The sequence below is a fragment of the Mobula hypostoma genome, chromosome 7 (genome assembly GCF_963921235.1).
Source record: "Mobula hypostoma chromosome 7, sMobHyp1.1, whole genome shotgun sequence".
NCBI classification, from domain to species: Eukaryota; Metazoa; Chordata; class Chondrichthyes; order Myliobatiformes; family Myliobatidae; genus Mobula; species Mobula hypostoma.
Genome location: NC_086103.1, coordinates 24,720,087 through 24,734,175, shown reverse-complemented (window position 1 = coordinate 24,734,175; position 14,089 = coordinate 24,720,087). Strand labels below are relative to the sequence as shown.

The 14,089-nt window shown below is 37.3% G+C and overlaps 1 protein-coding gene across 3 annotated transcripts in view; it reads left to right on the top strand.

Annotated features, from left to right (window-relative positions):
* Nucleotides 1-14,089, top strand: part of lars1b (leucyl-tRNA synthetase 1b) — a 51,093-nt gene that overhangs the window by 31,559 nt on the left and 5,445 nt on the right. For all 3 annotated transcript variants that reach the window (XM_063053162.1, XM_063053160.1, XM_063053163.1), the window contains exons 23-30: nucleotides 1,746-1,929; nucleotides 2,802-2,892; nucleotides 3,011-3,151; nucleotides 4,799-4,939; nucleotides 7,389-7,499; nucleotides 8,240-8,350; nucleotides 11,117-11,221; nucleotides 13,201-13,296. In XM_063053162.1, coding sequence (XP_062909232.1) covers nucleotides 1,746-1,929; nucleotides 2,802-2,892; nucleotides 3,011-3,151; nucleotides 4,799-4,939; nucleotides 7,389-7,499; nucleotides 8,240-8,350; nucleotides 11,117-11,221; nucleotides 13,201-13,296 — 980 coding nt within the window. The remainder of the gene's footprint in view (nucleotides 1-1,745; nucleotides 1,930-2,801; nucleotides 2,893-3,010; nucleotides 3,152-4,798; nucleotides 4,940-7,388; nucleotides 7,500-8,239; nucleotides 8,351-11,116; nucleotides 11,222-13,200; nucleotides 13,297-14,089) is intronic.

The window sequence follows — 14,089 nt, the reverse complement described above, 5'->3', positions numbered from 1 at the left end:
AAGTTAAGAGCTAGGAAGTTGACTGGTGAAAGAGATACAGAGCTGGAGTATGGGGAGTCCGATAGAGAACAGAAGGCCATGGAATAAGGAAAAGGGGGAGGAGCATCAGAGGGCAGCGATGGGCAGGTGAGGAGATAAGGTGAGAGACAGAAAAGGGGTAAAGGGTATGGTGAAGTTATGAGTGGTATAGATAGGGTAAATGCAAGCCAGCCTTTTCCACTGAGTTTGGGTGAGACTACAATTCAAGGCCATGGGTTAAGAGTGAAAGGTGAAATGTTTAAGGGGAACATGATGGGGAACTACTTCACTCAGAGTGGTGAGAGTGTAGAACAAGCTGCCAACTTAAGTTGTGGATGCAGGTTCAATTTTCATGTTTTTAAAAATAAATAGCTACATGGATGGGGCGGGGGGGCTATGTTCCAGATGCTAGTTGATGTGACTAGGCAGGTTGATAGTTCAACATGGATTAGATGGGCTGAAGGGCCTGTTACTGTGGTGTTTTGTGACGTTATAAAAGAATGACTAATAGAATTGCTAAAAGAAACATGGTGGTGTCGATTCATTGAATTAAACAGCACAGAAGGAAATGGAGATTACTGATGAATTGTACACAAGCATTACTAACAATGGTTCAAAAACAGACTAAATCCAAAAAACTCTTCTCCTGTTCTTTGGTGGCAAAAATAGGAAAACAGATTATTATCTGAATGGTGGCCGATTAGGAAAAGGGGAGGTGCAACGAGACCTGGGTGTCATTATACACCAGTCATTGAAAGTGGGCATGCAGGTACAGCAGGCGGTGAAAAAGGCGAACGGTATGCTGGCATTTATAGCGAGAGGATTCGAGTACAGGAGCAGGGAGGTACTACTGCAGTTGTACAAGGCCTTGGTGAGACCACACCTGGAGTATTGTGTGCAATTTTGGTCCCCTAATCTGAGGAAAGACATTCTTGCCATAGAGGGAGTACGAAGAAGGTTCACCAGATTGATTCCTGGGATGGCAGGGCTTTCATATATGAAAGACTGGATCGACTAGGCTTATACTCTCTGGAATTTAGAAGATTGAGGGGGGATCTTATTGAAACGTATAAAATTCTAAAAGGATTGGACAGGCTAGATGTAGGAAGATTGTTCCCGATGTCGGGGAAGTCCAGAACGAGGGGTCACAGTTTGAGGATAGAGGGGAAGCCTTTTAGGCCCGAGATGAGGAAAAACTTCTTCACACAGAGAGTGGTGAATCTGTGGAATCCTCTGCCACAGGAAACAGTTGAGGCCAGTTCATTGGCTATATTTAAGCGGGAGTTAGCTATGGCCCTTGTGGCTAAAGGGATCGGGGGTACGGAGAAAAGGCGGGTACAGGGTTCCGAATTGGATGATCAGCCATGATCATACTGAATGGCGGTGCAGGCTCGAAGGGCCGAATGGCCTACTCCACCTATTTTCTATGTTTCTATAATTACAGCTTATCCTTTTCCTTCAAGGTGATACAGAAGGTATACTAACTAGGTAATTTTGAGTCTGAATCATATACACTGCCTCTCATAGCATTTAATAATCTAATCTTAATTTCAGTATTGGAAACTAATATATTTAGTTTCTGTTGGGTAAGATGAACTTCACTACTATTTATAGTTTACTTCTGTCAGGCAGTGATAAGTAGCTGTTTTTGTTGCCATTGTATTGTTAAATATGAGTAAGTATGAGCTATCCATCTGTTTCACTCCCCTGGTTTAACTTGTCCCCAGGGATGCGGTTTGCTCTTGCTGACGCTGGCGACACGGTGGAAGATGCTAACTTTGTAGAAACAATGGCTGATGCAGGTATTCTGCGACTGTACACATGGGTGGAATGGGTGAAGGAGATGATTGCAAACCATGTGAGCCTCCGCAGTGGACCAGCTAACACCTTTAATGATAGAGTCTTCATCAGGTACTCCTTGGACTTCAATGTATTTGAAGACTCACTTGTTAATTATTTGCAGTAGTTCTGGAGAAGTTTTGGTAAAAGGCAACAATCCTGAAAAGGACTATATGACTAGGATTTTTGAATATTTGCAGTTCTTTGATTTTGGAGCATAAAACTATCATGATATTTAATAAAATTTAAGTCATGAGATGGCTAGAGTGCATATGTAAGCAGAGATTTGGTCAAGCCTGTTAGCTCTAGTAAGTGGTTGTGAACTGTATTAAACTGAATTGGATTGTATTAAAAGAGAATTACACAATGCTTCAAACAGATTATAGTCAGTGCTAATCACAAAGATATTCTAACATAGGAGGCAATGCAAAGAAAAGGCACAAAGCTGATCCCTTGTTTCAAAAACTGAATTATTTAAAACAGCGTTGGCTGTGGAAGAATCTGTGGTAAAACTGATTTAAGTTGTTCAAACTGGATTAAATTCAAGCTAGATGTCAGAAAATAATTTTTTACATGAAGATGATAAAATTCAGGAAGTGTACTGGAAATGGAACCGTACATGAATCAACTGAATTTGAGTAGGATTGTATAACGAGTTATTTGTGCAATAGCATTCTGTAGTCAAATTGTGTAAGCTAAAGGTGTGCAGTGCACTCTAGTGCTGCAAGATGGACTGAATGACCCCTTTCCATAATTAAAGTATGTTTTTCTCAACTACCTTTTAATTTATTGTTGTTTGATGTCTCAGTAATACAATAGTGATGACCATTTTGCTTCTATTGTTGTGATAAGCATGCACAGTCAGTTATGCTTGGTAAGTTCTTAAATCTAGTGAAAGTGATTCTACACACAAATGGTTAAACTACTTTAAATTATTATTTTAGTGAGATGAATGCTGGAATTCTGAAGACAGAGCAGCATTACGAGAAGATGATGTTCAAGGATGCTTTAAAAACAGGCTTTTTTGAATTCCAGGTACATTTGATTGCTGCATATATATTACCCAGACAAAGATTCTTGTTAAGTGTTCTTTAAAAGAAGCCCCAAGAATGAATATCCAAGGTTTTGAATGATTTTGCAATTTCTCTTCCAGGCAGCAAAGGACAAGTACCGTGAAGTTGCTGTGGAAGGAATGCATCGGGACCTGATTTTCCAGTTCATTGAAATTCAGACTCTTCTGCTCACGCCTATATGTCCTCACCTTTGTGAGCATATCTGGAATCTTCTAGGAAAGGTACTGTTATTAGATATTAGCTGTTAAGAAATTAATACAATGTGAATGTGTGTGTTCATGTAATAAAATTGTATTTTGTACACAGCCGTTCAAAATACAAAGAACATAGAAGTCTACAGCACATTACAGGCCCTTCGGCCCACACTGTTGTGCCGACCATGTAACCTGCTCTAGAAACTGCCTAGAATTTCCCTACCGCATAGCCCTCTATTTTTAAAATTCCATGTACCTATCGAAGAGTCTCTTAAAAGACCCTATTGTATCCACCTTCAACCACTGCCGCTGACGGTGCATTCCACACAGCCACCACTCTCTGTGTGAAAAACTTAGCCTTGACATCCCCCTTGTACCTACTCCCAAGCACCTTAAAACTATGTCGCCTCATTTTAGCCATTTCAGCCCTGGGAAAAGGCCTCTCAGCATCTTGTACACCTCTATTAGGTCACCTCTCATCCTCTGTTGCTTGAAGGAGAAAAGGCCAAGTTCACTCAACCTATTCTCATAAGGCATGCTCTCCAGTCCAGGCAACATCTTTGGAGATCTCCTCTGCACTCTATAGTATCCACATCCTTCCTGTAGGAATAAAATAAAACTTAAGTTTCATGAAGTTGATAATATTTGAACTTAGTGAAGTTTTAAAATAACCCATAGATAGGTTCAGCAATTCATTTGATATCTCAAATTGCTTTAGTTTAACACATTCTAAATTCTTTTCCATTTTACTGTAAGTTTTACATGTGAAGATAAGACATGTTCTACTTTATTTGGAACAGAGATGTGAAGTAATGTAGCAGGGAAATTGGCACTTTGGCAGAATTTATCCAAGCTTGAATATTGATAAGCATCATTAGGTATTAAAAATCAGGTAACATAACTCCAACTTGCCATTACAGTCAACGTTTGTCATTTTGATGATTGAAGACAGCAGTACAGGTCTGTGTCCTTTTTCTGAAAGATGGAACTTCTCATTGAATTAATGGAAATAAGATTAATGCACATGGGAGCCTAATTTTAATTTTAATACTGGCCATGGCTCATTTGTGAATTACTAATTTCAAAATGTTCTGATTGAAGGGATGAAAGTAATATATTTATACCATATATGAATCATAATGAAAAGTTTAATAAATGATACACAGCTTCTTTGCACAAAACTGTGTTTTCTGATTACTTTTTTTGATGGTGGTCTTAGAGGGATAATTGTTGGCCCTGTAGGAAGGAATAAGCATAGAGAAAAGGGATAGATTGATCATAGAACAGGTTAAAAGGTCAGCACAATATCTTGGGCCGAAGGACATGTCCTATGCTGTAATGTTCTGTGTAATATAAGAATAAAACCGTGTCATAGAAACTTCTGTAGTCACTCGAACCAGTGTTGTTTAAAATTTACATCAAAATAAGGGTAGAGTTCAGCTTGAAGCCACAACATTTCCAATCTGAGATGATTTTCAAATAAGTAGCCAAACAACATCTCTGTTTTTATTTTTTAAGGGAATGTGTTCCGAAAAAGGAATATTTAAGTGATATTTGTTTCAATAAATTTCTATTTTAAGTATTTTTGTGCATTGTATTAATTAAAAAATTTGGAAATGAGGCAAACATCTATTTGCATTGTTCATCTAAAACATGAAATAATTTTTTTTCCAGACTGAGCCATTAACGAATGCAAGATGGCCAGTAGCTGGACCTGTGGATGAAATTCTCATTCGTTCATCTCAGTATCTGATGGAAACTGCACATGACATTCGTCTCCGTGCCAAGAATTATATGGTTGCTGGAAAAGGAAAAGTATGGAGAATTTGCATCTAATTATGATTATTGTAAAAGTAATAAGCATCTATTCACTTTGCTGTGTTAGGTGTTGAGAGAGGCTAGATTGAGTCTGTGTTGAACAGGAGACAGTCAATTTACTCACAAAACAAAGTAAATATGATATTGTCTGAAACTGCAGCAGTGGAAGATAGCTACATAAAAACTGTAAGCAGGAAATCAATCTGTCTGTGTAGTCCCCTGCCTTTATCAAACAGTGAACTCAGTCATCACTGCTAGCTGCATGTAGTGTTTTTAACTATTAAGCAGCCAAAACGTGTGATTTCATTTACAATGCACAAGGCAATCCTTGGTTGTTCTCACTTTCCTAAATACCATCCTGTGATGCCCAGCTAAATAAACTTGGATCTCATATTTCTTCTAATGTTCATAAGCAGATCCATTGTTCAGAGGTAAAAATGGTTTTGGGTGACTTTCCCTCCATTTTAAATATAGTTTGCTGTCCAATCATTTCATGTCACAGCCCAGCAGAATTTGCGAACTGCATATGCAGGTTGTAGTGCCAGCCAATTACTAAGTGTGCCTGGTTAAACTGAATTTCTGTTGCAATGACATCCATTGATTCCCACTCTCGTCTTCCTCGTGTATTGATATTTGTTCACACGCATACTGTCAATTTATCATCCCAACATAAAGATGAATAAAGACTAGCATTATTTGTCACATGTACATTGAAACTAAAACGTGTGTGTCAGTGACCAACACAGGCGGAATATCTGCTGAAGGCAGCCTGCAAGTGTCACCGTGCTTGCAGCGCCAACATAGCATACCCATGACTTGGGCTTAATAATCCGTACACCTTTGGAATGTGGGAGGAAACCGGAGTACCTGCAGGAAACCCATGTGGCCACAGGGAAATGTACAAACTCTTTACAGACAGTGGTGGGAAATGAACCTCGATCGCTGGTCCTGTAAAGCATTATACCAGTCATTACATTACTGTGGCACCCTCATAGTCTGCCTTAAATAGTTCTTGGGAGAAAGGAGGAGGTATTTTTCAGATGCAGTAGCTCTTTGATCAGATCTGCTAGAAAATGGATTTAACTGATTGGAAGTGGGACACCCACTGTATTTTGTAAATTATTACTCCATAATTTGATTCTTACAACTCCAGCAAAAGTACCACAATATCAATAAATAGAATTTAACTTCAGTTACTTATGACCAATGGATTGATGTTATTTATTATCTAGTTTTCAAGTAGTGCATTCTCAAAATATGCCTTCAGAAATAATACAGGAGATGTGTAAGATCACTAAAAGTTAGAAGCCGATACTTCTGCCCTAGGAGCTACTTTTTTGTACATTCGTTCCTTAGATTTTTTTTCCATTACACTCAGGCTATATGGGCATTTGGATCTTTCCACCATGCCAGTGAGTTTGAATCATGTGCAAATGAAGCTGAACTCCCAGAATCACAGTGGGTTAGCATATTAGTATATAACGGACCATACTGCTAAATATATCTAAGAGAAAAGATGTTCAACAAACCAGTTGACATTTTGAGTTTACAACTAGAAGAAAATATGAAGTAAAATCTGTAAATATGATCCATTTTGCCTTTTAGATGCCTTTAACAACAATGTGCCTGACACATGAATCTTGTTTCTTTTAACACAGATACTGCCTGACTTGCTGAGTGTTCCTATCATATTCTGTTTTTATTTCAGATTTCCAGTGTCTGCAGTATTTTAGTTTCTGTTATTTGTATAGTGAGACCACATCTGTATTACTGTGTACAGACCTGGTCTTACTGATATGCTTGCAATAAAGGAAGTATGATGATTGGTTCCTGAGATGGAGTTTTGCGCTCAATGATGAGAAATCAAGCAGAGTGGATTACATAGAATGATTAAAAACTGATCTGCTTGCAGCATATCTAACTGCAGAGCTTGACAAGGAAGATGATTACCCGGGCTGAGGTGTCCAGAACCAAATGCCACATTCTCAAAATGAGGGTTTAGCCATTCATCAGTGAGATGATATGAAACTTCTTCACAGGGAGATCAGTGAAACGTTGTCCCCTTCTTTTTCATGCATTCGCACTCATTCTAACTTAATTTGAGGGTTTTCCACTGAAGTGATGAACTCCAGTTCATGCAAGTACATGGGTGTAATTGAATAAACCCTGATAAACCTATTTTTAATAAGAGCAAAGTTTGAGAAATGTAAAATGCAGCATTTCAACCAAACTAATTTAGTTTTGAGTTACAAAGCTTCATTTCTATATTTTTGATGCTCCTGGCTCTATTTTACGGCCATCTTTTATGCCATCATTCTTTATGAATTGCACCATTATGTTGGAGGGCTGTTAATGCTTGGGATGTATTCGAATTGGTGAATGTTTTGTGAGTAATGTCTGGTCCAGCATATATTGTGTATAACAGCTATGAAATATTTCCTTGCAGAAAGGAGAAGCAAAACAAACACAGAAACCATCTCACTGCAATATCTATGTGGCAAAAAATTACCCTCCATGGCAACATACTACCCTTCTACTGCTGCGCAAACATTATGAGGCAAGTTTTAATGTTTATTGCAATTTTTAACCACATTTATTAATCCTTATAGTGTCTTCTCATACCATTAATTTGTTATTTTTGTATTTTGTAACACAAATAACTGAATTTCCTTTATGGTCTTTTTTAATTAATATTGTATAAAGTTAGTAATTTGTTATGCTAGTGAAGTAAAATGCTACATTTCCTCTTCCTCTGTCTTAAAAGCTGGGCTTTCCTTTCCTCAGACGGCTATGTATCAGTTACTAACTATCAGTTGTAAAACATTGGTGTTATTAGTGGTGAACTCCAGATGTTAAGCCTCTAAATTTTCTGATTCTTTCGTGGTGAATTTACACCATATGTTTATGGACTTTTATTCTGTGGTTTAGTTATGAATAAATCTTACTCTATAGTGAGGCTGGAAATCACGATCTCATGCTTTCTCCATACCAGTAAGGTCAAATTATCACATTATTCATAATTTAATTCATGGTGATTCCTTAGATTTATAATCAACCTTAGATTTAGTTGGATCTGAACAGTTTTCAAGTTGTGCTTTTGGTTCATGTAGTTGATTTGATGCTCAAACTATAATTTAACTGTATCTGGAAATTGATTTCATTGAAGTGAAAAGATAAAAATTCTTTTTATAAAATAATATTAGATTTTGAAACAAATACTCTGCAGCTGCTGCACTCTTGAGTATCTTAGATATTTGACACAAACTCCTTGACTTCATTTTACATTTATTGTCTCAGACAAATGGTGGTCAGCTGCCAGACAACAAAATCATCGCTAGTGAACTGAAAGACCTGCCCGAGCTGAAGAAATATATGAAGAAAGTTATGCCTTTTGTGGCAATGATTAAGGTTAGTTTGGTGTTGGTGTTTGTGTTAAATATCAAATGTTTGTATATTCTGTAACAGATTGAAGTGGAGCCTGGAGAATTTTTGATGAACCCCAGATAAAAATACATCATAAATTTGTTTTTCTATATCCTTTCCCAATTCTACAACAATTATGTCTTCATCTCGTATTACATAAAATCCATTTGCACTCAGAATCAGATTTATTACCATTGAGTCCTGAAGAAGGGTCTTGGCTCAAAACATTGACTGTTCATTAATTTTCATGGATGCTGCCAGACCTGCTGAGTTCCTCCTGCATCCTGTGTGTGTGTTGCTTTGGATTTCCTGCATCTATAGACTTTCTTGTATTTATTATTATCACCAATAGTCGTAAAATTTTTTGTTTTGTGATTAAAATGCAGTGCAAGATTTAAAAATTACTGTGAATTACAGACAGACAAACAGACAAATAGTGCGAAAGAGGGATAATAAGTTAGAATTCATGAACTGTTCAGAAATCTGATGGCAGGAGGGAACAGATTTTGAGCCTTCAGGGTCCTGTACCTCCACCCTGATGGTAGACTTGAAGACGTAGTTAATGGTGGAGAGGGTGGTGCCTGTAGTGGAAGTGGCTGAGTAAACTGCCACTTTTAGAAGTAATTGTGCCTGTTTAGTTCTAATCTTCAGGAAATTGGGCATGCACTTTCTGTCATTGTTCATTTAAATAAATACCATTTCATGGTCATATTTACCACACTTGATGGGGTCATCATCATCTTTAATAAACTTAGTTAGGTAAATTACTTAATTTAGTGGGCAAAAATGGACCGAAAGCATATGACTTATGACTACCTGTTATTGTAGTTCAACAAGATGTGTATCACCTTTAAAGTAGTGAAACCTCTTTGCAGTTTATAATGTTTACTCCTAGGATATCACTTTTATGTACACTGATTTAACAGCTCATCTGCAAAAAGAATATCACGGATACCGCAGCTTTTCCATGTTTATGAATCATAGTCTTCAGATTTGGAGGCTAGAGTGCAGCCATCTGATTAATTGGTGACGGATGTTAATGTGTGCAGTATTTTGCAATAGTCCTCTTTTTAAAAAATTATTCCCTAGGAATTCAGTTTCATGGAGGTTTCCCTTCAGCTTCTGCTATTGAGTCAACGATGCAGACCTATGACATCACATTATTCATTATTGCTTCCAGAGCTTCAAAGGGAAACTTGAAGTCCTAGGAGAGCACCATTTAAAATCCATAGTGTCCAACTTGGTAAACATTAGGGAAAACTCCAGAGCATACAAATCACCCCTAATTTGAAATTGCAGCACCATATTTCTTCCTTCCCTCATAATATCTCAAAAGCTACTGCTTTTGAGCCTGTTGCCAACATCACTATTGAAGCAGTGATTCTGATTTAGATCACACACCACTAACTCTTCACCAGTAATGTCATGCTGCTGGTTAGGCCAATCTCAATGTTACAGAATAACTTCTGTCTCAGTCTGGTGCACTGACCTTGGTCCCTATACCAGACTTGGGTAGGCTACTTGCTGAAAATATGGAAGATCTACAAAGCCCCAGTAGCATGCGACTGATTGTTTGAGCATTGAGATCAACAAGATTTTGATCATCTGGGACAGTAATCATAACTATTTTTGTTTTGATATATTAAGCCATTTGAGAGCCCACTGCACACTCATACAGGGGATCCACAGTGAAGGAGCTGACTTCCAGAAATTTGACTTTACATAAATTCAACCCTATATTTGTATATGTGAATGATAATGAAATGTTTCATGCCATTCATCAATGACTGGGTACAGTATATATTCCCTTAGTTTAACTTTGGGTAGCATTAGGAAAATTATTGAATGAAAATAAGGAACTATAGCAAGTGTATCCAGTGTGATACAATATGAGAAGCTATAGGAAATGTAAATCAGTAAGGTCCAGAGAAATCAGCCTACAGTCAGTTCTCAGGAAGAGCACCCTTGCATAATTTGGGGACTGCTTGTGTTTTGTTTGACTTCTTTAATCATAATTGACTTAACTCCTTGGATTTCAACTTCTGCAATTTTAATATAAAGTTTATGATAATTGAGGTAAGAAAACACCGACTCCTGTTCTGTGCAAGGTTGCTACCAGCATCTGTAAGAGCTGACATTTTGAGTGAATTCATTTAACAAAAAATAATAATTTATATAGAGGAAATAGACCTCAATGTCATCCGAACGTAAGAATAGGAGCAGGAATAGACTACCTGGTTTGTTGAGGTTGCTCTGCCATTCAGTAAGATCATGGCTGATCTGGCATGGACTTTGCTCCACCTATCTGCCTTTCCCCATAATCCTTAATTCCTTGCTTTGCAAAATTCTTAACAGTGTCTTAAGTAGATTTAATGAGGTAGCTTCTGCTGCTTGCTTGAGCAGAGTTCCACAGATTCTCTACTTTCTGGGGATAGCAGATTCTCCTCATCTCTGTTCTAACGATAAATGTCCGACACTAACAGTAAATATATTAATTTGTGTATAACTTGATCTCATTTCATACATGTTCCTTTCACACTCCTGTGGGTTAAGGTACATTGTTTTATTTTCAAAAGAAATGATGTCTTGATGTAGAAACAAGTTACTCATTTCTTTTTGGTACGCTCCTTAAAACTGGTATGCTGCAAATATCGCAGACTCTGTGAAGCTGCCTCTTCCTTGTTCAGTTCCAGAAACAATGGTTAGTTTTGTGATACCTTAATTAGGAATGTTAATTGTTTATTGTTGTAGGAAAACCTGGAAAAAAATGGGCCTCGAGTTCTTGATTTGGAGCTAGAATTTGATGAGCGAAGTGTCTTGATGGAGAACATTGTCTACTTAACAAATTCTTTGGAGGTAAGCTAATGTTGACCATAAAATTCCAGTAAAGGATGACTGTAGTCCGATGGTTTCTAAAGAAATGTAATAAAAGCTAGTCATGGGTGAATGGAAGGACCTATAGTGCACATTGTCTGTCCCCTGCTATTAGCATGTACTTCCATGCACTGTGAATTGATGCGTGGCTGGAGAGTTGGTGTGCTGAATAGTGGCGATAATCCTCCAGCAGATTTGGAAGGGGACATTGTTTTGTTTAAATGGAAAATATTGCAACATTTCTGATGCAATTTACCAATGGAATGACCAGTTCAAAAGTATGTACAGTGGATTCCAGTTAATTGGAACACTTCAGAACCAGTACATTTTGGCCCAGTTAGCTGAAGTTTCATGGAAATAGTTAAAAGGTATAACAAAGACAAACTTTCGTTTAATTGAGCAACAAATTATACATTTAAATGAAACACAGAACAAATTAAAGCACTACTAGTACTACTACAATATTATAAAGCTGTATTAGTCTGTAATAGTTATCGACGGAAGAACGGCCGTGTTCTTTTGATTGACTGTAAATGAACAATATCAATGCTGACACAGTGCAGATAATGGACTGCCTTCATTGCATTCCCACATAATGTCAAAATAAAAAAACAAAATTATCAGGAGTCACTGCTTTTTGAATCGGCATCCATCAGCCCGAATGAATAACATCACACGAGCACATGCACCTGACGCTGTTTTAAAAACTCTTCACTCCGTAATGTATGACTGCCTTTTCTGACATCTCCAGGCCTGATTGCTTGAAACTGCAGTGAGCAAAGCAGTTCTGAATTATCTTGCTGTTTATTTCTTGCCAACTATCAGTGACAAAACATCACTGCCTTTTGAACTCAAACACATGCAATGGATGCTATTAAAAACTGTTCGCTCAAAGCACAGTGTGGAGTCCAACAGTTACACAAGTGCATATGACACTGGTTAGAAACTGTTTGGCAACAGTCTTCTGTCCCAATTAAGCAGCATGGTGTCCCAAATATTTTCTCAGTTAGGTTTTGTTCTTTCAGATTTGTCCCAAATAAGTGACTACTTTGATTAACTGATAGCCCAACTAACTGGAATCCACTCTATTTCTTATGTGCCCTGAGGCTATCTTTTACTATTGCTGAGGTTAAGATGAAAGGTATGTACATGGATTACAGGCACTGACACAAAGTTTTAATCACTGGGAAAGATTCATCCTTCAATCTAGGTCGGGATTAAGTATCAAAAGTAACCTGTATCTTTCAATTAGTAATTAGTACTCTAAAATTAAGCCTAAGGGGAAAGATGGTACTAGACTGCTAACATTCTGTTACTCTGGTAGGACGCAGAAGCATCCAGAGCCCTAAATGTACAATGGCCACTAATTAGTGAGATAATTGAGAAAAGAATCTCAAAAGCACCAAGGAGCAATATGTTACAAGAGGTGTAGCAGTTCAGTTACACTGAGAAAGTAAGCGATTTGAAGGAATTTTGATAGTAATATTCAAAAATAGATTTGGATAAGTACTTCAAGGGAATGAAATGTACATGCAGAGGAAAGCTAGCAGTGAATGAAGGGGAAAGGTCAGCATGGATGGGGTAGGTCAAAGGGCATGATTCTTTGCTGTATGACTGATTCTATGACTATATCCTCAGCACAATTAATCTGTGAGTTTCTAAATGGAGATTTTCCAAGTGTGAACTTAGAACTGGAGATGCAGAAGCATGACTAGGATAAACGTTCAGAGGTTGAAAGTGAAGCAAATCCCTGGCATGCATGTGGCTTTTTGTTTTCCAAACTTCATGCATGATTTAATTTAAGGCTACGTAGAAATTGAGTTTTATGGAATTCACCTAGAAGGTTTGCATTCTAGATTATATCTTTGTTTTAACTCCAGTGAGTTATAATTTGTCTCCTGCACTCTGTATTCATCAGTGAAATTACATTTAAATGTGATCATTCCTCCTTTCCATCACAGCTGGACCATATTGACGTGTTCTTTGCAACAGAAGCAGATGATAAAATCCGAGAAGAGTGTTGTCCAGGAAAGCCTTTCTGTGCATTTCGAACAGAGGTAAGAGATGCTAACTGACAGTTCCTCAGTTATTTAGAATAGCATTATAATGGATATTACTTTCACAAACAGAGGTGTTGTACATGTTTCTATAATAGACCCATTTTGAGAGAAGTAGTTTGAAAACTTACCCTTTGGATGAGAGCAGCAATTCTTTGAAAGGTTATTTGAGTTGGCATAAAATTACATCATGTTCCTTTCCACACAATGTAGTTGGCCAACATAGTTCATTACTGAATCTTCTATTCTGAACTTGGGTAATCCTTTGACAACTTTCTTTTAATAATCCTTTGTGAGGAAGTGTACTGGCAGAATTTTGATGTGAGTAGCTTTTTTGAAATCCAACTCTTGAGTTGTTTATTACATTTGTTGTACCAAGGATTATTTTCTGCTCTGAATAATTCACAAATATGGTACAAAATGGCTACATTTAAAAGCCTTGTTCTCATCCTTTGTAATCAAAGTGGTCATCTGTTTGTGTCCTCTCGAGATTTTTGCAAATACCACAGAGATAAACTTGTAAATGTAACACATTTTTAGAAGAATCTCATTATCTAATCTCAAAGAAATATTCCTCTGCTCAATAATTATCTTTGGTTACAAGCACAGGAGGATTAGTTCTTCTGTCCTTTGAATGAGCTTGGATTTTAATTTTATTTTGGGAATAATAGTTGTTTTTGATAACGTTCCATTTGGAGAAAATGGAGAAGTCTTTGAAAGGGGAAGCAAGTTAAGGAGAAATTTTGTCTTCTGAACTTGTATTATCCTTTTATAATGTATACTTTGAGAAAAT